This window comes from Sprattus sprattus (genome assembly GCF_963457725.1).
Source record: "Sprattus sprattus genome assembly, chromosome: 3".
Taxonomy (NCBI): Eukaryota; Metazoa; Chordata; class Actinopteri; order Clupeiformes; family Clupeidae; genus Sprattus; species Sprattus sprattus.
This window is the reverse complement of record NC_137922.1, coordinates 14,607,533-14,633,022: the sequence shown is the minus strand read 5'-3', so window position 1 is coordinate 14,633,022 and position 25,490 is coordinate 14,607,533. Positions and strand designations below refer to the sequence as shown.

Genomic DNA, 25,490 nt, shown 5'->3' with positions numbered 1-25,490 from the left:
TTAAAAGACAAACACACACCAAGTACTGATGTCTAAGGGCAGACCTTAATCACACATGCCAGAAACATTACAGTCTCATGTTACATTGTGTAGGTCAGGTTCTTTTATTTGTAACTTTTATCAAACACACATTATTCCAATAAATAAAAGTGAATTTTCCTTCAAAGTCCTTTTTTTCTTAGCTTCTTTCACTCTCGAAGAGAAAATAATTCCACTACGTCTGTTTAAACCAAGGCACGCCCACAACATCAGTTAAGTTAAAGGTCATAGCGCTTCCCAGAAAAAGGGCATTTTGTCTGTCATCAAGAGGTAATCTTAATCCGCTTAGCAGGCGGCAAACTTCATAAAAGGCAGTCAAATTGAGATATATTTGTGTTCTTCCCTGTACCTTTTCGGTCCGGGGAAATGGCACTCACCTTCAGACTTTGGAGGCATAGCACTCTATGCCACGAGCCTAACCCAACAGGCTGATCTGCCCTGCTGTGTCTGTAACCAGCTCAGTTCTTCCTGATAAGTTTGGCCACCGAGAGAAAAGCCTGCTGTAGCCCCAGACCCTTCAGAGCGCTGCAGCCCTGGATCTCCCAGGTCCGGTCTGTGTAGTTGCTCAGGTCCAGCTGGTTGGACACCTCTCGGATGGTCATAGAGTTGGGCAGGTCCTTCTTGTTGGCCAAAACCATGAGCGGCACCCCTTTCATGTTCTCGTCCGCCAGAACCTTTTTGAGAGCCTTCTGGGCCTCTCCCATACGTTCCCGGTTGCTGCTGTCCACTACAAACACCAGAGCCTTACATCCTTCCAGGTAGTACTTCCAGTTGGGCCGCATGGTACGCTGTCCCCCTATGTCCCACACCGTCAGGGATGTGTTTTTGTCCAACTCCAGGGTCCCAACGTTAAAACCCACTGTGGGGGAGGTCTCCATGATCACCCCCTGCTGAAGCCGCGACAGCAGGGTAGACTTCCCCCCTGAGTCCAGACCCATCAGCAATACTTGGGCTGGCTTTTTTTGGTTCTTGGTGAGGTATAGGCCCATGATGAGCTTCTCTTGATTATGACTGAAAGTGGCTTCCTCTCTTGACAGTAACAGCTATGACCTCTCACACACAGAAAGCTAGAAACTAGAAAGCTGTACCTTGCTTAGCTTGGTTGTCGAGTGCTGATAACCAAGCGCAACTGTTTGTTATTCAAATACCAGGCAAAGCAGGAGAGAGGAAGAGAAGCTGTTTCGTAGGGCTGCTCTGCTATCCGCACATAGAAGTGAAACTCTGGGGCTGGTCTTTCTCCCTCTACAAATCGTCATGTGACGTACAGACTCGTCCTTCCACATTCCTTACACAGGAGTGTCAACTTTTGAAAAAGTTTAAAGGTAACCTTCCTCTTCATTTCTGAATCATTTGAAAGGATTCTATAGATAGGCTTAATTACCAAAAATCAGATAATTGTGCTGCAAAACCCTAACTCTAAGCTTTATGCAACTAAAAGTAATTGGCCCTGTATTTTGTCAGCAGGGTGGCTTTTCAATTTAATATAATAGTCAAGCCCTGGTAGAAAACATGCAGTTTAAATATTAACTTATGTCACGAGACTGGAGACCTAACTTCAATATTCATGGCCATGACCTGTCCAGTGTTGATAAGGAGAACAGAATAAGTCATGCATGCAGCAGGGAACAACAACATAGCTCAGTTGTAGTGGTATTTCTCCATTGTGTCAGTATACATAGGTCTGTGTTCATGGACTTAATTCAAATGTGTCATGAATATGATACCAGGGCTAGTTGGCGCCTGAGGGACTGTAATTATGGGTTGCTGGGGACAGCTGATTTAAACCTCAACAGGTAAGTAATCAAGGTAGACAGTTAAGCCACACTGATTTCACTGAAGGATCACATAGCACCACACCTGTTATTTTGCGTGGCATGTAATTGTCCAAGTCTTTGTCCATGTCCCTATACAAACTGTTGGGCAAAATATTTGCATTTCGACGACGTACGTATATCCCACCATTCGGCAGTGACGTCTGTACGTCGTCTAATTTATCACGTGGTTGGTTAAAACCATCAGTACCTCCCAGCTGTGTGCTCTGAGACGCTGCGGATAGCTGCAAGTTGTCAACAAACGGGAGCTCCGCATCGGTAATATAGCTTACTGGCAACTGTAACTTGGGTATGTTCATTGGTAGTTACCCTTTGTAAAACTGTTAACTGTCTCTTTTTCTCTCAGTCTTCCCTGTGTCATGATGGAGCGGTGCTCTAGGTCAGTAAAGTTAACATTAGCTGTAACGTTAACCTATGCTAGCTAGCTTGCTAACTTACATCGAAATGTAAGCAGATGTAAGTTATTGACATAGCTAGTTCGTTGAGATTCCTTAGTAAGCTGAGCTAGCCACCTAGCTAGCCAGGTAGTATTAACGTTAACCTGCTAGACGGTGTTGTATACCTTCATTTGTGTCACGGCTACATTGTAGTTGGCTGTCTGGTTTGCAAGCTTTTATAATTTGTCGATAGTGTTACCAAACGTCTAACACGTTCACAGCTCTTTTCTTTTTTTGTCTTTACACATGCATCTCAATATAACCCAGCCTTTACGTATAGCTCATTAACAAATCCTGCTAGCCAAGTTCCTAGCCAACTTAATGTCTCCGTTCGTCAATTGGCCAGGTCTCCCTGAAAATATATAGCGACTGCTTACTTAATTATCATAATTAATACCCATATGAGTTTTTGGATAGTAAGCTAACATCAATATTGGAAGACCATACTACCAGATATTAATTATCTCCAAAACTGGTAACTAACTGCTATTTAGCATGACTGTCACAATGCAGAATTGACAGCTGGCGTCAGATACAGTCTGACGACCACAATACTGAAAAAGAGCTTTCTGGAGCGACAGGTCAGCAGATGCTTCTGTCAGTGTGCTATGAGCCGTTCTGACATTCATTTCAATTATCTGCCCAGTGCCCACGTTTATGTTTTTTTGTACTGCAGCAAGCATGCTCGTTTTCTGAAAACTCAAAACAAATGCATATTATCAACCTTTATCAATGTTTATCAATGATTGATATTGCAACTCGCGACAAGTGTGAGGATGGATTAGCCAAGGAAGATGCCAAGTAGTTTAAAATCCTAGTCATTACTAATGACTTGCCTGGCAGTTACACGATTAAAAGACAATTGTGATCTGACTTGTTAAAGTGTTCTTGATACATGGTAAGGTCATGGTAACAGTCAGGCAAAGTCCTTCTGATTCCCCCTCACGCTGAGCTTTCAGCCTCCCTCTGACAGTTCTTGACCAGAGGTTTTCTGCATGTGTACGTGTGTGTGTGTCTTGTTTGTGTTGTTGCTGGGATTGTTTGGGGGGGTTCTTGTTTGTCATGTCCAGCGTCAGTAGCAGGAGCAGCAGCTGCGGAGCCCCCCCCATCCCCAGCCCGCCTGTGTCCCCTCCCTCTGGTCCGTCTGCCTGGCAGACCCTGAAGAGCCCAGTCATGGTGGACGTCAGCAAATGGCCACTCTTCACACTGATGTCTGCTCAGGAGCTCGTCTCCATCCGGCAGGCCTGCGTCTTTGGCACCTCGGCCAACGAGGCCATCTACATCACCCATGACGACGAGGTCAGTTACCTCCATGCTGCTGTGGAAAGAGATGGGGGGGGGGGGGGGGGGGGGGGGGGGGAGGGTTGGGTTGTTGATGCTGCTTCTTGTGTGGGTGGTTTGATGTGTTTCTTTGGTTCAGTGTAAATAGCATAAACAATATTTGGACACAAAAGATGTGGTCCCAGGTTCAATTCTGTGCTACCCTGTACAGTTTCACTACTTCAACTCCAATCTTAGGACTCACCTTTTACCCTGTCAACCAAGCCAGAAAGAGCTTTTACACAAACGTTTAATCCACTTCTCCCCATTTCTGCAGCTCATGGCTAGATGCTATAGTGACAAGCTGGCCTGAGTCAGAGTTTTGCATCTATCTTGTGAGGTGTTCATGGGTTCAATAAGCTTGGCCAAGTATACTTCATCTGACATCATTAACTCCCATCTCTGGTTGTTTTTACTTGTACAGGTGTACGTGTTTGGGCTGAACTGCAGTAATTGCCTGGGTACAGGGGACAGCCAGAGCACCATCGTGCCCAAGAAGCTGGACTGCCTCAGCGGGAAGAAGGTGGTCAGCCTGAGCTACGGCAGTGGACCTCACGTATTACTGTCCACAGTGGGTAAGAGCCCCATCCAGCCACCAGTCTCTCCTCTCCTCTCCTCTCGTCTCTTGCCCCTTTATTGACTCCTCCAGCCTCACCTGGCTCTCTGTTCAGCCTCCAGTCAGCTGTAAGTAATGTGTCCCTAAGTCCAGATAATTTGTTCCTTTGACCTTTTGAGGAGGTCAACATCCAGGTGTATAGGGAAAGAAAAATCATTCAGGCTCTCTCTGTTGCAACAAATCAGCACACCTTAACTGTCTGTCTACTCCTTGCCTGATCCTATGAGTGTCTACTGTCAACTCTCACCAATGTTACACTAACACTCCCACTCCCCTTCATGTATGATTACAGTCACACTAGTGTCACCTCCTGGGCAGAAGTATTCTGTGCTTGACTCTCTGTATGTTGTAATTGTCTTGTACCTCAGATGGAGATCTGTATGCCTGGGGCCACAATGGCTACAGCCAGCTGGGCAATGGAACAACCAATCAGGGCGTGGCACCAGTGCTGGTGACCACCAACCTGCAGAACAAACGCATCACAGAGGTCGCCTGTGGCTCGCACCATTCCATGGCTCTTACGTCTGAAGGGGAGGTAAGGGGTGTGTGTGTGTGTGTGTGTGTGTGTGTGTGTGTGTGTGTGTGTGTGTGTGTCAGCTCAGGCTCAGCTTAGATCACTTTGTGTGAAAATGCAGATGAGCTCAAATATTTATAACATACTGGGTCATCCTTGCTCAATTTCCTGAGTTTAAAAAAACTGAAGACCGCGGTAGCTGGTGTTTGGTTAGCTGATCACTGGAATGTCTGATCCAGCCCATATCAGATCATCACCAACACACATTAGCCATATGCTTCTCTGTCATACTGAGTGTCTAAGTGACTAAACCACACCTAAACCGCTTTCTGACACTCCACAGGCTTGAGCTTGAGTCTGTCTGGACTCAATAAAGTAAAGTAACCAACATGTACTGGGATTTGTTTGCAGGTCACTGGTTTTGCTGTTGGCTTCAGGCGTTAGGCTATCTTATGGGGTTATTTATATCTCACTGAAGGCTTTAAATGTACACAGACGGGTTGGATTAGGGCAGTCTTTGCCCCAGATGACTGCGGTGAAAGTATTTTCTGTGGTGAAGCCTGGGGACTCCTGGTGCTTGCCGCCTGGGGACGTAAGCCATTTGAATTTCCCCCTGCTGCAATGTAGTGGAAGTTGCTGGTCCAGCTGGCTTGTGTTATAGCTGGCTTTTCGGCTGGGAGATGGTAAGATTGTGAGCCACTATTGCATCAATTGCTCACACGTGCACATTTGCAGGAAAACCACACCGCGGCTCCACTGCTTGTTGTAGATGGTGGAGGCTTTGTGCATTGTGTGAAATGAGCTGCACAAAAATAGTCACATGGTCCACTGAGAAGTCAGCAAGTCATGTAGTTGTTTATATCTGATGAACTGTGGTCAATGATCCTTCTTCTTGCTGTTAAATACCTGGGTTGTTGGGTTGAAGAAGTAGGCCTTGAATGCGTGTTGAATATGAAACTCAGTTGCAGAGCTGAGCTTTCAGAGGGAATGAAGGACTTCCTGGAACCCTTTTGAAAGCACCCACTTCCACTCCTGCTCCACTTTCGGCCTCTTCTGAAGTGTTGCAAAATGGAGGCAGTAATGTAGGTTAGGTGCATAGTAAGTGGCTTGAGGTGGATTGGGACTGGTGTGGCGCTTTAGCTGCTTAGTGTGGCAGCGGGCAGCATGTGACCAGCTGTGCTAATCCGCCACCATTGTTCTTTCCCCCACCGATAAAACAACGGCTCGCCCGATAAAGACCCGCATTCTTCTGCCACCACTTACATCACGGTGGCCTCATGTCGACCAGCGCTGATGACGCACAGAATGGAGGAAATATTATTGGTGTAATTTAAGGAGCTCTCCCAGAAGGTTATTGTTACATGCACTGGAGTTAAAGTCAAATGCAATAGCATATGTGTGAGAATTGTCTTTTTTTAATTTCATTTATTGCAAGGTTGCAAGAGGAGAATGACATGACTGATTGCAGTGTGATTATGCAGTGCATAGTGCATACACTAAGACATTTCAACACAACATGTACATAGTCATTCAGTAAGGACTAGGTGATCGCACAGAAGTCAATTAATTCACCCCATTGGGTATTTTGTTTTGGGATCATTCTATGTATTTGTATGCTAGCAGGGTTGTAGCTGGTTGTTGTGTTTTTTGTTACAAATGTTTGTGTGTGTGTGTGTGTATGAGATGGGTTGGTTTATATACAACAACTTGTTCAGCTGATTTGCTTATCCCTCTTCCAGGTGTTTGCGTGGGGCTACAACAACTGTGGTCAGGTGGGCTCCGGCTCAACGGCCAATCAGCCGACGCCGCGGAAGGTGTCCAACTGCCTGCAGAACAAGCAGGTGGTCAGCATCACCTGCGGTCAGACGTCCTCCATGGCAGTGGTGGATAACGGAGAGGTGAGCAGCTTGAAGAGGTGACCAATGTCACCTGTCTTCAAGGAGCCAGGGGGTTTAGACTGGGACGTAGGTTTTACCTCATCCAGCCTGCTTAACTCCACCGCGTGTGTGTGTGTGTGTGCGTGTGTTTGCGTGTGTGTGTGTGTGTGTGTGCGTGTGCGTGTGCGTGTGCGTGTGCGCGTGCGTGCGCGTGCGTGCGTGTGCGCCTGGCCTGAATGAGAGACTAAGGATATGGGGCTGGGGGGGATGAAGTCACTGCACAGTGCTCTGCAGTTATGTCCAATCTTTGGAAGAGGTGTGAGACCAATTGCCCAGACTGGGGATTGTAAAAGATCCCAAGATGGTAAAGAGTATTATTGCTTTGAACACAATTACCCAAATTACCCCAATGCCACATTGTTGTCTGCTCAGTAGCCCGTCCCAGCAAGTGGGTACTGAACTTGCATGAACAGGGCACCCTTCTGTATGTTATTCATAAGAGCTGTATTCATTTGTGATGTGATGAGTCCTGTTTGATTGATGGAAGGTGGGTATCTAGATAAGTGTTATGTGCTGATGGTGGTGAAGAATAGGGCTTCTAATCTAATATTTTTGTAGTTTGCACTGTAAACATTAATTTGTACTCTCTGTCCCATCCCAGGTGTACGGCTGGGGATACAATGGGAATGGACAGCTGGGGTTGGGGAACAACGGCAACCAGTTGACCCCTTGTCGGCTGGCTACTCTACAGGGCTTCTGCGTACTGCAGGTGAGAATCATCTCCCAATCCCCCTGCCACGGCAGTGCTCACTTTGGTCACCTCACTTCAACAGCCTCCCTTCAATCATCTGTTTGCTAACTGGTTCGCACTCATTCCCTTTTTGCATCCCATTCTCTTTTAAGAAGTGGACTTTGTGCCCGTGCGGAGATCAGCAGAGCGATATGATCCAGCTTCTGTTTGGCAGAAAAAAATGTGTTTTGTTGTGTAAAGAGGAACAGATCTCTTTCAGGTACTTTCTCATCTTTGTATTGTCTGTGTTGCTCCCCAGATTGCCTCTGGGTACGCTCACACGCTTGCTCTGACTGATGAGGGGCTGCTGTATGCCTGGGGGGCCAACACCTACGGGCAGCTGGGCACCGGCAACAAGAGCAACCAGCTCAGCCCTGTGCAGATCATGACTGAGAAGGAGAGGTGAGGGGTCATCAGGGGTCATCAGAGGCCCTTTTAGGGGTCAAAGTTCATGTGTGGTGGGAGAAATGTTGTGAATGCCTTGCTAGAGAACCTACCACTGCTGCCATAGCCGTCTTAAGGTTTTAGAACAGGACAATCTTGTTTTAGGTGTAGGTGGTTGAAATGTGCTTCACTGACATGAAAACCTGACTTTCCCTGAGAAAGCCAAAGGCCCCAGTGAGTGGAAGAGGCTGCCCACTAGAGGAAGAAACTTTGAGTGAAACCCAGCTGCGAGAGGAGAAGTAAAGAGTGAGGGTGTTTAGAAAGCACGAGGGAAGAGAAAAGAGATCTCACATATGCCAACATTTTCAGTAAGGAGAAACTTAACTTAACTTATATTTTAATAATAATATAGTGCCAAAACAATACAATCGTCTTTTGGAAGAAAGAAGGGGGGGAGGAAAAATTCAGGAACATAGCAGAATGAATCATACATGTAACATGATGAGCATGCTAGCATACATATGGTAAATGTACACAGCATGCATGGGGTAAATGTACATAATACATACAAACATAGTATGGTATATACAGTCATGGACAAAAATATTGGCACCACTGCTCTTCTGTCAGATAATGTACCACTACCGCCCTGTCTTACACCTCTCTACTGGAATTTTGCTCCAGGTCTCTCACATTTGAAGGGTGCCTTCTCCCAACTACTGATTTGAGATCATGCCCCAGTTGTGCTATGGGATTAAGTTCTGGACTCATCTCAGACACTTCCGAACTTTCCGGTGCTTTGTCTTTACCATTTCTGGGTACTTTTTGAAGTGTGCTATGGGTCATTGCCCTGCTGGAATACCCATATCCTCTGACGGAGACCCAGCTTTCTGACACTGGGCCCTACATTGTGCCCAAAAATTATTTGGTAGTCCTCAGATTTCCTGATGCCATGCACACAGTCAAGGCATCAGGTTCCAGAAGCAGCAAAGCAACCCCAAAACATCGGTCCAGCTCCACCATATTAGTCTGTAGGGACCGTGTTCTTTTCTTTGAAGGCCTCATTTCGTTGTCTGTAAACTGCTTTCCCAAAAAGCTCTACTTTGGTATCATCTATCCACAGGACGTTCTCTCAGAATGATTTTGGCTTCCCCGAGAAAGTTTTGTCAAACTCCAGTCTGGCTTTTTTATGTCTCTGTGTCAGCAGTGGGGTCCTCTGGGTCTCCTACCATAGCATCCCATTTCATTCAAATGGCGACTGATAGTGCAAGCTGACACCGTTGTACCCTTTGTCTGCAGGGTAGCTTGAATTTATTTGGAAGTTGTTCTAGGTTATTTATCCACCATTCAAACAATCTTTTGTTGCATTCTGTCATCAATTTTTCTCTTCCTTCCACATCCAGGGAGGTTAGTGACAATGCCATGGGCTGTAAACTTGTTGATGACACTGCGCACAGTGGACACAGGAACATTAAGATCTCTGGAGATGGACTTGTAGCCTTGAGATTGTCCATGCTTTTCTACAATTTTGGTTCTCAAATCCTCAGACAATTCTTTGCTCTTCTTTCTGTTCTCCATGCTCAGTGCGGTATACACAGACACACAACACAATGGTTGAGTCAACTTTGCTCCATTCTAACTGGTTGCAAATGTAATTTATATATTACCAGCATCTGTGGCTCGCCACAGGTGAGTTTAAATAAAGATTAAAGGAGCATTACATGCTTAAAATGCAATTATTTCTTATAATTTTGAAAGGGTGCCAATAATTTTGTCCGGCCCTTTTTTGAGTTTCATGTGGAAGATTTGTCAGATTTGGCATTATTTCTCAGATTTTTTGTGTTTTTCCAATGCAAACTAAGTAAATAAACATGTGAATACAAAAGCATTTGTAATTTCAACACTTTTCTGGGAGTAGTGGTGCGTTATCTGACAGAACTGCAGGGGTGCCAATATTTTTGTCCATGACTGTACATGATGCATACAAAATTGCTAGTGGAAAAGGTGGTAAGACAGCATTCAAGTATTGTAGAACAGCTTAGTGGGTAAACAGTGTTCGTAAGGTAACTAGTACAAGGGTAAGTAGAGTAGAGATGTGTGTGTTTGTCTGTGTGTTTATGTGACCTGATGAACTGCGGTACCTCTGTATTGTTGTGTGCCAGCGACCACTTCCTGTTAGTAGTGCTGCGTTTCCTGTTCAGCAGCTTCCTGTTTTGGGGAAGATGGGTATTGGAATAGCCTAGTGTGACATAGGTGTGTCGAGTCAGTTGAAACCATGATATGATTTTTTAAATACATACGCACACAACCCAAGTTTTTTTTCTGTCTCTCTGCAGTTGGGTTGTAAGTGTGGCATCCTACTCCACATTAACATGTACATCCCTTCTATCCTCTCTCTCACGCACACATACACACACACACACACACACGTCGTGCCACCCCCAATGATCACGTGAATGCTCTGTTTACATGCTCTCTCCTCCTTTTCCCCCTGGCGTCTGGGCTGTTTCCAGAATTGTAGAGATTGCGGCGTGCCACTCCACGCACACGTCTGCGGCGAAGACCCAGAGTGGTCAGGTGTACATGTGGGGGCAGTGCCGGGGACAAGCCATTGTCCTACCCTACCTCACGCACTTCTCCTGCACCGACGACGTCTTCGCCTGCTTCGCCACCCCCTCTGTCATGTGGAGGCTGCTTGCCATGGGTAAGAGTGTGTGTGTGTGCGTGTGCGTGTGCGTGTGCGTGTGCGTGTGCGTGTGCGTGTGCGCGTGCGCGTTTTAAGGGGGGGAGGAGTAATGTCTATTTTTGTGTGTGTGTGTATGTTTGAGGAAAAGGGGGTAGCTTTTTTTCCCCGCTGTGTGGGTTAGACGCTCTGTGGATTCTCAGTCACACTGTTTTATTAACAGTATTACCTTATCTCACAACGTCGTTCAGCCTGTCTTCCAGCTTTAGTGGATGGACCTGTTCACTTCCAAAAACAGTTTTTCTTGGCAGTACCACCACTGTCTCGTGAAGACAGTTGTAACACCTCAGTGTCCTTAATTGACCATACGGCTGGATGGAACTATGGACACAGTCTGAGTAACCAGCCTGCTCCATGCTGGTGGTCAGTGCCAGAGACCACTGTCTCAAGTTTTGAAGGGCTGTTTGGAGTGACCACTTCCTGTTTGTGTGTCCATAGAGCACGATGACTTCCTGACGGTTGCCGAGTCCCTGAAGAAGGAGTTTGACAGCCCTGAGACGTCGGATCTCAAGTTCAGTGTGGACGGGAAATACATTCATGTGCACAAAGCTGTCCTGAAGATCAGGTGACTGCAAGCACATGTGAACACACACACACCCACCTGACACACTGACATCTACTGGCAACAAGAAGAGTCCTCTAACTGGGGTTTTTGGCTGCAAAAGCCGATGGAAGGAAAGTTGTTTCAGGGGTGCTATTAGAGATGTTAAAGCAACGCAAGACATAAGTGGAATTGTTGTAAACTCCTCTTCAGCGATGCCCCAGAAGCCGAACGCTACAAAATGACTCATTCCTGCTGGGTACCTGAAGGCCCACACATTGAGGCTCCGGACGTTGTATGGTAGAAAAGTAAACCACTCAAAGCAAGCTTCCACGAATCATTCAATAGCTGTATTTCAGGTAACGAAGACAAAGAGTACACGGCTGGGGACAACAACATGTAAGCTTCCTGCGTGTGAACTGAGAAGGCAGAGCTTGGGCTTGGCTTAACTAGGAGCTGGTTAAAATGTCTTTCAAGGTTTGTTACCTGACTGTCTATTGAAACGAGGACCACCTCGCCCACTGCTTCAAAGAGGGATCTGGGAGAGGCCTAGTCATGCAAGCTAGACAGTGACATAGAATTGCAACAGTGATAAGCCAGTGCAGTGAAGATGAAGAAGAGCTTGCTAATAATGAAATGGTGGTGTATGATGATGATGATGAGGAGGAGGAGGACGTGGCGAGGAGAAGACAGTAAGCTAGTGTTTACTGGTAGGCAGACCTGTTGTCGTTAATTTGGCTTACATGCATGGCACCATATTACATGTATTGGCCTATTTCACATACGTTGGAGCGACTATTAAACCTTTACCTACAAACTCTAATTATTTTTAAATTAACTCCTGAGAGCCTCAAGATTAGAAAGGATTAGGTAACTTTTGTGAAGCACTGTGTTTGGTTGGGCTGTTTAAACATGCTTTACTGTAGCCTATTCTGCATATTGAATTTTCATCTTGGCAGAGAATAAAGTAGGCTTATTTCAACATTGCGGCATAGCAAAAAACTGTTAAATGTTGTTTTTTTTTTTTTTTATGAAATCAGTTTGCAAGCATAAATTTAGCCAGTGTGTTTCCTGTTTATCTTAGGAATAGTACAGGCCTATTTCTTAATAGCTTGCAGCACAACCAAATAATGTTTTCGACATTAGACTAAATGAGGTTTTTTTTAATTGAATTAAATTTGCCTCGTGTGAGTTCATCTGTTCTCGAATTGGATTAAACATAAAAAATAAAAAAAAACAAGCTGTCTTTTGGGTAATGGTAGGCCACATTTACAGCGAGACTGCTGTGCTTACAGACTGTGCTCCTCAATCATATGTTGCCATGACGGTGTTTAAATTGCTTCATTAGTGATGGCTGCTTGAGTTGCCACCAAAGGGCACTGTATAATGTTTACTAAGTAGGCTTTATTGGAGAAAGAAACATGGTTTCCTGGTATGATTATAGTTCAACAATTACTTGGAGAAGGCAGAGGGCGTTACATTTACATCAATGCCGGTCTCTTATTACCTCTGAGTCTCCCATAAACTCTGGAAGAGTTTATTGGAAGTTTTACGACACACACAAACATATTCACCCACACACAGACACACAAATTAGCACATACGTATTCTGCCATGTGTTCAAATCCGTCCTGATTTGCCATGTGGACATACACACACTTGCTCATTCATGTACACACTTACAGTATGTGTTTACAAACCAGAACATTCACAACTCGCAAACAATGCAACTTTTCCTGTTAACTGATGTGTGAGTGTGTGTAATCCATTACTTTTTATACAGTATCATTTTCTCATAGTCACTGGAATTCATATTAGCATAACTTTACTATGCATCATCAGTCAGCAGTAGTGAATTGTAGAATTATTATGTTTTGAAGAGTCCCTGCAGTTCCGATTAAGCTCTGAAGTGAAGTCTGCAGCACTGATCTCTGTCCGGCCGTCTGCAGGTGTGAGCACTTCAGGTCGATGTTTCAGTCGCACTGGAACGAGGACATGAAGGAGGTGATTGAGATCGACCAGTTCTCCTACCCCGTGTACCGCTCCTTCCTGGAGTTCCTTTACACTGATAATGTGGACCTACCACCGGAGGACGCCATTGGTGAGTTCCGTGTGTGTGTGTGTGTGTGTGTGTGTGTGTGTGTGTGTGTGTTTGTGTTTGCAAGAGAGATTCTCTAGAGATACAGAATGAAGGAAATTGATAGCTTGCTCTCTGTGTGTGTGTGTGTGTGTGTGTGTGTGTGTGTGTGTGTCAGACAGAGAGGGAGAGATTCTCTAGAGATACAGAATGAAAGAAATTGAGAGACAGAAGGAGGGTGAGGTCTTGCTGTCGGTGGTGAGTGTGTGTAATGCTCACTGATCCAGCAGCCTGTGAGAACATCACAGAAGTAATCATGTCTGATTTAAACTGAACTGTCTTGGGAATGAATGCACTTCAATCATCCATTATCTGTGTTCTCAGTCCAACAAGTTGTTTTACATCACTCAACCTGAAAACAGTCATAAAGGCAGTTAGCTGTGGGTGGATTGAGAGACTGTGGTTGACAGTGAAGCTTGTGTCTCACGCCTTGTTTTGCTAATGAAGGCCCTTTGTGTAGCATTTGTTCCTCAGAGCCGCTGTCTGCTAGGCTAATGGAGAAGCTTGAAGTTAACTTCTTGTAGTCCAGTGCACAGGTGTAGGTGTATTTGGTAGTCAGGGCACTACTGGCTAATTTAATTGAGCATGTTTCTGGTGCAATCAAACACATATATTTGGCACAGATCATATTCATATTTGCACGGTAAGCTTTCGCAAACAACTTGGTTTAAAAGGACTGTTGCTACATTTGTAAACCATTTTATTATCATAAACAAGTTTTTGTCATATGGCACTAGATGGCCGGGTAGCAGCTGACGGTTTTTAGTAATGCAGCATAGAGACCTTATTAACCTCATCATTGCAACATAATTGCATCATCTGCTAGATTGGTATAATGCTTTATAATAACTTCCTGTTTGACAAATGTGGCCAAGTATTTCATCAGAAAATCACAAATGAGTGTGAAATGAGACCACGGTTGCGGGTGCCATGATAAATGACCTTGAATGCCAAGCTGTCACGCTTGCCTTGGGCTTCTGACCCCCTGCTGTAGGCTGTGTGAAATTAAAGAATGTGTCCATGAGTGAGGTTGTAAATGAGTCTCTCTCTCGCTCTTTCATGTTTCTGCCTCTCATAAGCTCCAACAGGCGTCTCTCAAAGCTGAGACCTGTTAAGGGTGAAACCACCTTATCATGAAAACAGAAAAAGTCAGAGTTAGTCTGTTGAAGAGGAATAAAGCGAATACAGTTGTGTGAAATGTGTGTAAAGCCTGTTTTTGTATGCAGGGCTGCTGGACCTGGCCACCTCGTACTGTGAGAATCGTCTTAAGAGGCTGTGCCAACACCTCATTAAGAGAGGCATCACCGTGGAGAACGCCTTCTCCCTGCTCTCCGCTGCCATCCGCTATGATGCAGAGGTGAGTCCACACACCTAGCAGATCTAGAGTAGACTGAGAACCCTTGAACCATCTTAGAACCCGATTAGACCTGTACCTCTGGAAAATGTAGTGCTAGATCCAGAATGCTTTAGATTACACAGCATACACTACTATTCAAAGGTTTGGGGGAGGGTCACTTTTTTCCCCTTGTTTTCCATAAAATAATGATTTTTAATTGAAATAATGCTGTCCTCTTAACCTTGCTTTCGTCAAAGAATTCTCCATTACAACCTTGGAGACCTTTGGCATTCTAGTTGTCAGTTTGTTGAGGTAATCTGATGACCTTTTGCCACATCCTTCCTTAAGCACCTCCGCCAAGTTGGATTGGTTTGATTGGCACTTCTTGTGTACCATACAGTTAAGGCTGATTCATGCTTCCTTACGTAAGCGTAAGCGTAAGCGCAAGCGCAAGAGGCCGCGCAAGCCCCTTGCGCGACCCTTGCGCGACTTCTTACGTCTTGCGTGCGTCGGCCCCTTTTTCTAGACTTGCGTCATTTTTTACGTAAGCCCTTACGCGAGCCTCGCAGCCTGCATTCTATCAACGAATGATACGAGGTTACTAAAATATTCTGCATGTCTACTCAGTTTTACAGTGCTTCCCAAGTAAAGGTTTGAAAATAACTTCAAGCTTCAGACTTTCTGTTAGGGAACCTGTTATCTATCTGCAGAGCAAATGTCAGGCTCATACAAAAACATTAACGTGAATTACTTGATGCTAATACCTAGCGCGGTGTCTATAGGATTTTCCATATACGTTAGCATTAAGCTAACGTATTTTCTACCACAGTAAAACATGCAATACTATGTGATTGTTTTTAGAAAACGAATGTTACGTGATGAGATTACTCAAATGTAGTCTGCATGTCTGCTCAGTTTAACAGTGCTACCCAAGCAAAGGTTTGAAAAGAACTTCAAGCTTCAGACTTTCTGTTAGAGAAACAGCTTTCTATCTGCCAGGCAAATGGCAGGCTCATGACAACACGCGCAACCTTTGGGAGCATGAACTGCACCGAGTAAATTTTGCGCAACCGTTAACCCCCAACGCTGTAGCAAGCAGCCGCCTTTAGGCTGCTCCCCCAGCAGCTCAATAGTGTTGCCATCCAGCACCTGCGCTGGCAACTCTATTTTAGACAGAATACCAGCTGACTGCTTCGTCCCTCAGTAGTTTTTGCATAGTTTGGAGCTGTGTTTTAGGTCAGGCCATTGGCTTCCTTTATGGCTTCTTTAATCAGTTTTCAGCTGTGCTAACATAATTGCAGAAGGGTTTACTAGATCAATGACCCTTTTAAAATGAGATCCTTGCATTAGCTAACACATTATAATGGGCCTCTGAAGCCTTATGTAGATATTCCATAAAATATCTGCTGTTTCCAGCTACGATAGTCAGCAACGACATTCACAATGTCTACACTGTGTCTCTGAACAATTTGATGGTATTTTAATGGACAAAAGCTTTTCTTTTCATTCAAGTGCCTCCAAACTTTTGAATGGTAGTGTATGTACTTTACAATGTACACAATATCTTCACTTTGTTCAAGAAACAACTGGATAGATAAAGTTCTCTAGATCTGGCACAGTTAGTGGAGTGTCTATTTAACCGACCTGGCGATCAGATCAAACAAGTTGATTCTTATTGATAACTACCCATTCATATTGGTACCTTTAGTATACCTTGCAATACAAATTTTGTTGATGGTTAACTGCAGCAGAGTGTGTCTGTTTGATTTCTCCTGTGTATGTGTGTGTGTGTGTTTGTATATGTCTGCGCATCTGTGTGTGTGTATGTGGAGGACCTGGAGGAATTCTGCTTTAAGTTCTGCGTGAACCACCTGACGGAGGTGACTCAGACGGCCGCCTTCTGGCAGATTGACGGCCACATGCTCAAGGAGTTTATCAGCCGCGCCAGCCGCTGTGGAGCTTTCAAGAACTAGGGCCCACTCGCCATGGCAACACCCCCATGGAGCCATGGTAACACCAGAACCCTGCCGTCAAAACAAACCCTGCCGTCAACATCCTCCGTCACTGGCTCCAATCTCCTCAACACACATATACACAAAACAGGGTGGTGGGGCAGGAAGCTCTCGTCCTCAGCCAATCCCAATTCTGTCCCAGGGCAGGGCTGGGCACGAGGTCACAGGCGTAGCCCCAGAGCCAAGCTGCTGAGCCAGGCGAGCAAAGCCGGGCAGAGAGCCTGGACTGGACCTGTATGGATGTTTAAGCTGTGGCTGGTGAATGCACTTATTTTGTGATGACCACTGTAGGTTTTTCTTTTCTGATGAAGAAGGTGCTTATGCATACTAGCAGTGTGTGTGTTTTGTGGGTGCATGAAAGAAAGAGAGAAAGACAAAGAAAGGGAGAAAGAAAGAAAGAGATCATGGCTTTTGGCTTTAACACAGTTGTTACAAAGACCAAGCTTTAGCTTGGAGCACTATGAACCAGTAGCTTTTCTGCTCTGGTGGGTTTTGGCGGAATGTTTTTGTGATGTGATGTGATTATAATGAGGGTGAGGATTCTCTAATGACCACTTAAGAGAAAGTCACTTGCCTACAGTAGTGCTTTCCGAGCCTTCCATTCCTTCCACTTAAGTGTTTTTGGTGAATACTCACCTTTCCAATATTCTGCGCTGTCTCTGAAATGTGAAGGAAACCTGTGGTTTGCCTACCTGCCAAGGTGCAATTACACATTCTTTTGACTTTAACAAACAAACAAAAAAAAGAGACACCAAAAAGGACTTGGAGCCATTGCTTTACAGCCTGATTGGAATATTGTTTGTGTTTCTAGCTGACTTGGATTTGGACACAGATAACTCGGACCATTATCTGGCTTTAAGCAACAAACGTGGCCAGCTGGAAGTTGCTTTCAGCTTATCCAGTTATTGAGAACCAACTCTTGTCCTGTCCTTTTCTTTCCCCTCAGGGGTAAGTTGCACCACTTGCTTTTACCTTTACAGCAAATCAACAGAATTTCCACATGAAATGGTTATATTATTTTCATATTAATTTCATGGTTTTTAAGAAAAGAATCCCAGCGGCATTTGGTGTGAGCATTTCATTTTTTTTTTTGTTGCATATAAATGCCAACATGTTGCGCCATTGTTACAGCGTTCACGGCTGCCGTGGAGAGCACTTGTTAAGAAATAAAATAGTGTACAGTTGCTTTTTGAAAAGGAAAAAAAATATGTATATACTGTATAGTTTTTGCATTACTTTGAGAATATAATCTATTTTACAAAAATATGAAGTTTTATGTTATCAAGGACCTCTTATAAAAGGAAAAAAAAATAAAAGTTTTGTTCTTCTCATGTATTGTCCGTGCTTCTTTAGCTTCTGCTGTTGTCTGCTGGTTCCATATCCTTCAGCTTGTCAACAAATACACGTGTACACTGTCCATCAGGGGGTCTCAAAGCGTGATTTGTATTTACCACAGTGGTGTAAAAGTGAACTACACTCTGCAACTTTAGGGGAAGCTCGCATAATCGGGCTTTAAGTTCATTTATAGGAAAATGTTGAGTTTTTCAACATGAAAAGTGAATGGAATATCAAGTGTATGCTTCACATTTCACAAGTCGTTAACAGTAACTTGAGTTGCTGACGGAGAGGAACAGGAAATCCATTTTCACATGTTTGTGGTTAGGATCTGAAAATAAACTCAGGGGGCGTGAAGGGTCCCTCAACCGCAGCTGAATACAACCATCCTGTGCGACTGTACTTCTGTGGCAGAAATCACAACTCTTTAACTTCCCCTCATCTCTCACATTTCCCCTGCATTCATTATTAAGTGAGGCAGGAAGCCAGATCAGCTGAAGGCTACTTGTCAGTCATTTCTGTTGATAGCCGTGCTGCTATTCACACAAAATGATGTAAACGGGATTTTTTTGTTTTGAATAATTCTACTTTTTGTTCTCCCATGTGGTTTGAAACCTTGACCTCAAAGGTCAGGCGCTACACACACAACTGCAGGTTGAATGAAAAACAGGAAATGATGGTGGCTTACTTAGTCAGCACCCCAATTCTTATGTTTTTCTTATGCATGTGTCTTGTTACGGGAAACATCCCTGCTGCGAAACAGTTGGTTGGTTGGTGTATGCAGGCTTTTGCTGCACCCTTTGGACCGCATGGAGACGAGACCTGACCAATGAGTTCCAGGAAGTTTGGAACGCAAACAGAACCAAGTCTAACCTGGGCCATGGTAGTGGTGTTCAATAAACTATTTGAAATCTGTCTGCCCTGATGCCCTTATTTGGGCCCAAACCGTGCAGATTGTGCAGCAAATGTGTTTGAAATGGCTGCGTTTTTTGACTCGAATAAGAGGTGGACTGGATGAGGTTGGTTTTCTAGCATAAACCTGCACAAACCAACGTGGTCAACCATAAACCAACAAATTGACCACAAAATACAGTTAAGAGCCCACCTCCAATCCCTCTAGTATTTCTGGCTGTCTGTCTCTCGGGCACATACCAACTCAGTTATCACACCAGAAAGTTTTTACACCTCCCACATTACCATGCAGAAATGCCAAACTTAGAACTGGAAATGTAGGAGGAGGAAGGAGCTTAGACAGAACGCACCGTGCATTGCATGATGTGCACTCTGCCTCTGTAGGCATAGTCTGTGCGGTTACAGTTGCAGTCTGGTAGCTATCAGCTGCTGACATCTGACTGGATTCTTTGATGCTTCTGTCTCTAAGTGTTCAGTTTTCCACAGAGGCCATGGTGTGCAGAATGCAACAACACTGGTGCCTTGCTGACAAAAAACTGATTGATTTCCAGTGTGTGTGTGTTTGTGTGTCTGAATTGCTTTCCTGCATCATACCTTTGCAGAGGATAGGCCTACAACTTTATTGCAATTTTCTTACATATACGAAATAAGTGAAAAGGTAAATTGCAATTGTGTTACCTGGCAAATCTTGTCCCATCTTGTCTTTTGTTAGTTTCATTTTAGAAATACCTACTACTTGACTGATTCTGCCATCTTAGTTGCTGCCAACTTAAGTGAGGGGGGGGTTCAGAATTGCTTGCACAAGGGAAGACGTGCGCAGGCTTCCTGTTTGGCACCTGGAGCAGATGCCTTCACTCTTCCGTTTCTTGAAGTAGGTGGAGGTGGAGCGAAACAATCGAGCGGACTCTGCACAATCTGCTACTGTTCACCGCACCCAACCTGTCATGTGGCGCTCCTCGGCATACGACCGCACAGATCTCCTTGCACGTTTGTGTGCGCCGTTTTGTTATTGCATGTTGTAGTCGGTTGCTGGTACAGTTTGAGATTGGCGCGTGCACTGCCGCGTGTTTTATCTCTAGCCAGAGCCACTCGTGTACGTCTGACGGTACTCAGGCCCTTTGCTGTGGCACATGGATAGAGGAATGTCTGGCGGGATGCTTTGGGTTCTCGGTGTCCTCCTGTATCTGTGTGTGTTTTGCCAAGGTCGAGAAGAGACGTTCGAGACAGGTTAGTGCCCTCCTCAGCTCCTCCTTATCATTTTAGGATGCTCAGGTGATTTGAAGCAAGTTGGTCAACTTGTAAAAAAAATATATAGAGAGACTAAGGCTTAATCTAGTTTAATCCAATTAATTACATGATCTGTGATGAATTCATCTAAATGAATATCAGCTATCAATGTGCCGTGAGAAGCATTTAAAAATCAATCAGAATCACCAGAGACGTGAATTGAAAGAGTGAGTTTACCACACATTGATGACAAACAACAGATACGTCAATTAACTTTATTTAATGAAGAACACATTTGTAGTATATCTCCTAGTTTGTCTAGTCTAAATCTAACTTAGTAGTTAAGGTCAGAATTCACAAACTACAGTAAGCAAGCACTGATAAAATCTTGCTAGTTCGCGAATTTATGTCACCATAAAAAGCAAAGTTTTTTTTTAATATAGTGTACTTGAAATGTGTTACAAATTACCTTCGGGTATTTCCAGCGATTTTTGAGCGAGCGTTTCTTAAATTCTAAATCTTGATCTCGAGAACAAGCTGATGTATACAAATACTTCCAAGATGAAACTGTAGACTTGAAACATCCAAACCCACACACACCCAAAAATTGACAATAGCTCCACATCATTGGAGAAAATCGAACTATTACCGCAACGTAGACTGGTCATTGTTTTTCTAGAGGTCCATCAAATGTGGCAAAATTATTTTACTTTTTTTTTTAACTTGTTTACTTTTATTATAATCTCTGGGACTGGTGTGACCTTCAACGTCCCAATTTCCATATAAGGTGTATCCCTGAACATACCAACCCAAAACAGTTAATTGGAAATGTGCGCAGCTGGTTGAAAAGCGAGTCGATAAATGACGTGTAGGCCTACTCCTTAACCAACCATCACATACCTAGATATGACAATTGCCAAATCCAGTTTTAACTTAATAGATTATATATGTAGTGTTGTAGGGATGGATCCAATTGCGTAATTGCACAATTAAAAATGCAAAATTAACAGTTTTGTCATTTAGTAAAAAATCTACTATTGCTTCTTTTTTGGAGAAGGCTCTTCATCTTGTTTGTGACTTCAAAGGAGCCTGATGATTCAGGTTTTCCTTCTGTAATGGGAGACAGTTCAGAGAACTGAACAAACGTGAAATAAAAGGACACGTCATAGTGGGTTATGGTTCAATGGAAAGCTTTGTTCTGCATCTTCAGTTTCAAAGGTGAAGGTTATTGGTGATTTTCACATTAAAACAAACCATATGTGCGCCAATGCAAGTGCCAGCGTAGAGAACACAGAATCGGCACAATACATGCTCATCTGTTGTACATAGAGTTGAGTCCTGAGATCTACAGTAAATACATGCAGGGTCGCCATAACTATACTAAATTTACTTCCTCAAGTAATTCCTCCTAGACTTTCACAGAAACTTCACTTAAGGAACAGTGAAGAAATGTTGCTTCATCAGTACTGTAGCATTGTCCCATGGATTTTTGAACCCCAGAACTATGAATGAGTTGTCTGCAGGGTGTGTCTGACTTACTCTTAGTTTGAGATTGGCCAGCAAGTCTCAAACTGCATTTTGCTTTGAGCGCACTTGTAGTACACTCATGAATGAATTGTAGGGTGCCTTTACGAATGAAAAATCTTCATCATCATATACGGTCAAAATTCATGTTTATTTTTGTAATCCTGTCACAGTGTGCTTATAATATGTCCTTTGAACTTCCTAATATGTTTGGTTATGATCATACCTAATATGTTTGGTTTCTGGCCCATGTGTTCAGTCTATGGGAAAGTGTTGGTGCCGTGCCCCTCCATGAAGGGTGAGGAGAAGACTTATAAACTGCTGAGGAATGAACAGCAGCTGCATTTGCTGAACGACCACAACATCAAACACAACCAGACCAAGAAGGTCTTCAACAACAGCGAGGTTAGCCAGTATTATGTGAAACAATCGGATAAGAGCTCTTACTTTCAGATCTCCCAGCTGAAACTCAACTCTTCTGGGTGGTATACCTGCAAGGTCTGTGCCGTCTACCCACCACCGGTCTCTTGTAAAGAGAACTCAACACCTGTCTGGTTCACTGGTATGTCCACCAGAAAGCTCACCATATCTACAGCTACATCTCTGCACACAAAACTAGAATTCTCACTGAGAAATTAAAAACATCTATCAGCGGGTCTGGGCTGTTATTTCACTTGGTTGACAGAATTATGTCCATTTGAATTTGGGATTTGAGGCACAGTCACTCTCCGACACTTTTTCTGACTCTTTCTCCCCCCAGTGTCTGGCGACTTCACAGAGCACACCTGTCCTGACGAGGACCCCCCCTGTCCGGGGAATGCCAGCTCCCCCACCTCCTCAACCAACATCAGGTCTTTCTGTGACCAAACCAGCATCCCTCTACTGGTGGCATTCGGGTTGGTTACCCTCTATGGTCTCGTACTCACCCCTGTCACCATCAAACTCTGGGTGAGTGCAACACACCCCACACCCAAAACTCCTCGTAGGCCACCTTCTGTTGCTTTGATGAAACAGCTGTACACACATGAGCAAAGTCATAACTCGGTCATACCTCTGCTGTTCATGCTGTCAGTGTAATCTTGTAATTGGAGACGACTCCATGTAATCGCAGGCCTGTGACAAAAACAAGATCATCAGAGTAATTGATCGTGTCACTTTTGTAAGTTTTAAAATACGTAAGTGAATGGAAGAACTGAGGGAACTTAAGGTAAAAAGAACATAGGGCTTAAGAAACACATAGAACTGAGGGAAACGAGGCCCAGTAGGAATATTCGATTGAGAGAATATAAACACACCCCCTAGATCCCAGATAGGGTTTGTTCTTTGGAGCTGTTACATACCAGCTATTCTCTCAGCTCGTTAAATATAACAAATTCTCAAATGTCAGACAAAAGGGATGTAACTTACATGTGTCTGTGTGCGTGTGTGAGTTTGTTGCAAACCAAAACAAACCTAACTAAGATGGTCTGGCACCTCCTCCTCGTTTTTCGTTCTCTTTCACTTTTGAACAGAGAACATCGAGGAAGTCACAATATGAAGATCACGACTACATAAACATGAGACTCTTCGGCCGACGGAAGTTCAACGGAGTCCAGCACCCAGTCCACCTTGGAAAACATTAATGTGCAACGTCAGAATGGAAATGCTTGCGGAACGCCATTCCTCCACCCTTAGGGAAGCATCTGTTACCTGTACAACCCTCATGTAATGCACAAACTAACAAAAAATATAGTGTGGCTTCTGGTGAGTGTGTGATCAAACCGCGGTAAGTTAACGCAGAATAATTGGTGAACCTCCTAATAGAGGAGCCCTATGCCTTTGTCACTAAACCACATTCTTGGAATACCCCCCTGGGGTGACTGTGCTGTGTTGATATGATTCTGTGGGCGAGTCTGTTCCTTTAGAGTCATCAAAAATGGCCTTAACTGAGCTCACTTACCTGTGAATCATGTATGGGTTCTGATTCAAAATAATGACTGTTCCTGAGAATAAAAGCCTAATGTGTAGGTAAGGAATAGGCCTAATTGTCAAGTAGGCCTGCCTTTGTGTGTATATATATCTGTTATTTTATCCATGTTCTTGTGTAAAATCATTTATTTCCATTTTAGAAATTGTTTATGATAGGTTTATGTATCAGCATTTTTGCGATTTTCTGGAAGCAACCAACACATGCTAATTCAACAAGTTCTGACTATATCATTTGACAGTCTAACAATGTAGTTAAAAGTGAAAACATCTTGCACAGACTAATTATGAATGTGTATGCCACGAAAGGAAGTCTGTGAGGAGGCTTTTTCGGCGCAGTGGGACCCCTCTACTGCTTAGTTTGTCAGCCACACCCAAAGCCCCAACCAATAATACATTTCAAACTGCAACCAGAGGGCTATTCCACCCAATCGTGAAGTCTCACTAATTTAGGTGAGAGTTCTGTCCCATTACTGTGGCTTAGAGGATTTCGTTATTTTAGCTGTGTTTCAGGGGTTAAATCGGGGCCCATGACTCATAATCACATTTCAACAAATGGGACTCAATGCTATTCTTTGCCTGTATAGGCCTACTTGATTAAAGCTTATTGATGAAGGCCAATTACATTTCTGTTATTAAAAATGTTTCATGACTTCACGACTGATCAAGACTTTCAATTCAAATGTTTAGCCTACTGTGATGCCAAGATTAAACATAAATGAAAATTGGTAGCTTTCTCTGATAACTTGGCAAACACCGTTCTTCCACTGGGGGGCGGCGGAGTTCCCTAAGAAGACCCCAAGCCAAAGAGAACCGGAGTTTTAAAGCCCTTCTTGCGCTCCTGACTGCCAGACTGACTAGACCTTTGGTCTCGACCAGTGTTACTGCACACGCTTGCATACTTCAGCAGGACAGCGGTTCTGATCCAAAACGCAAGAGCCAAAACTTGGGCTCTTTAAGTACTGAGCATTCTCGAGGGGTAGCAATTTACTACTGAGAAGCTTATTTGTTTCTTTTCCCTCTGAATGAGCAATGTTATGAGATCTTGATGCTCTTTTTTTTCTGCACCACGCAGCTTTCTTTGCCTGCATCCTTCTCCAAGATGATAGGTCACTCTTTTTGCTCAATGTAACATCCCGAGGTTATCCGGGGAAAAAATAGGATGGATTTTCAGCAGCTAAACGAAACTTCATCCACACTACTGGAGTTTATCAAAACCCAAATGAATGTTTCTGAACATGCAATAAACGCATCAATGGACGTTAACAACGCCACCTGTTGCAATGCGCTTGCCATCTCGCCTCCCCGACCACGACAGAAAGGTGAGTAGTTTTGTTATGATGGATACAGTGTGTGAATTACTTAGGTACGTGGATTTTATAGTAATTTTTCTTCTATTCGGTTTGGTCATGCATTGACACAGAACTGATGTATGGTTGCGGATACTCAGCGCGATGGATGCGTGGAATCCTGCAATCATATTGAGCTCAGGGGCATTGTGAAGTGAATAGCATCCTTGTTGCCTTCTTAAAACTAATTTATTGTGTACTCATAACACACATTTTATGTTAGATAGAGTGAATAAATGCTTCTCCAGACACGTTTTATGCAAGTATGAGGAATGGAAAGTGTTCCATGGACAGAGTCGATGCCTTGCCGAAACAAACCTTTTTTCCTCGTTAGAGAAGCCAATGCAATTGTCACCGTACAATGCTGTGAACATAAAAAAAAATGGTGCATTATGCATTTATCATGTAAAACCCTTTCTCGTATTTATAAACCAGGGTAATAATCATGATACCAGACTCCATCTACCCATTTGGTTGCTGGAATGTGGCAATAATTAAGGCTTATTCCCGGTATTAATCGACCTGTTGTTGTCAAGTCTAGGTCCTTGCTGAACACGATGAAAATGAGTACAGGGTAAATGGTTGAAACCAAGAACGGCA

General features: G+C 43.9%; 3 protein-coding genes across 4 annotated transcripts in view; 2 read left to right on the top strand and 1 right to left on the bottom strand.

The window, feature by feature from the left end:
• Positions 1-497: 497 nt before the first annotated feature.
• arl11 (ADP-ribosylation factor-like 11) lies at positions 498-1,028 on the bottom strand (the record flags this gene model as incomplete). The annotated part of the gene is made up of 1 exon (XM_080835868.1): positions 498-1,028. One exon carries the CDS (start codon positions 1,026-1,028, stop codon positions 498-500), a length of 531 nt encoding a protein of 176 aa, XP_080691994.1.
• A 1,044-nt stretch (positions 1,029-2,072) lies between these two features.
• Positions 2,073-17,907, top strand: rcbtb1 (regulator of chromosome condensation (RCC1) and BTB (POZ) domain containing protein 1). Of its 2 annotated transcripts, none has more exons than XM_080833870.1 (12): positions 2,073-2,160; positions 3,379-3,607; positions 4,053-4,203; positions 4,613-4,779; positions 6,498-6,656; positions 7,297-7,404; positions 7,685-7,827; positions 10,323-10,513; positions 10,991-11,117; positions 13,043-13,194; positions 14,457-14,587; positions 16,399-17,907. In XM_080833870.1, exons 2-12 carry the CDS (start codon positions 3,482-3,484, stop codon positions 16,537-16,539), a joined length of 1,596 nt encoding a protein of 531 aa, XP_080689996.1. In that variant the 5' UTR covers positions 2,073-2,160; positions 3,379-3,481; the 3' UTR covers positions 16,540-17,907. The 2 variants fall into 2 exon arrangements, with proteins under 2 accessions (XP_080689996.1, XP_080689997.1); XM_080833871.1 differs by having other exon boundaries at positions 16,318-16,537.
• A 6,796-nt stretch (positions 17,908-24,703) lies between these two features.
• Positions 24,704-25,490, top strand: part of LOC308362161 (cholecystokinin receptor-like) — a gene marked incomplete at both ends in the record, with an annotated part of 32,644 nt that continues 31,857 nt past the window's right edge. The window contains one exon of the mRNA XM_080834702.1: positions 24,704-24,863. Within this exon, the coding sequence (XP_080690828.1) occupies positions 24,704-24,863 (160 nt within the window). The remainder of the gene's footprint in view (positions 24,864-25,490) is intronic.

Coding starts and splice junctions, on each gene's coding strand:
- rcbtb1 (XM_080833870.1), top strand. CDS start 3,482: ATGGTGGACGTCAGCAAATGGCCACTCTTCACACTGATGTCTGCTCAG. Junction 4,780..6,497: donor CTCTTACGTCTGAAGGGGAG/GTAAGGGGTGTG, acceptor TCCCTCTTCCAG/GTGTTTGCGTGGGGCTACAA. Junction 7,405..7,684: donor AGGGCTTCTGCGTACTGCAG/GTGAGAATCATC, acceptor GTTGCTCCCCAG/ATTGCCTCTGGGTACGCTCA.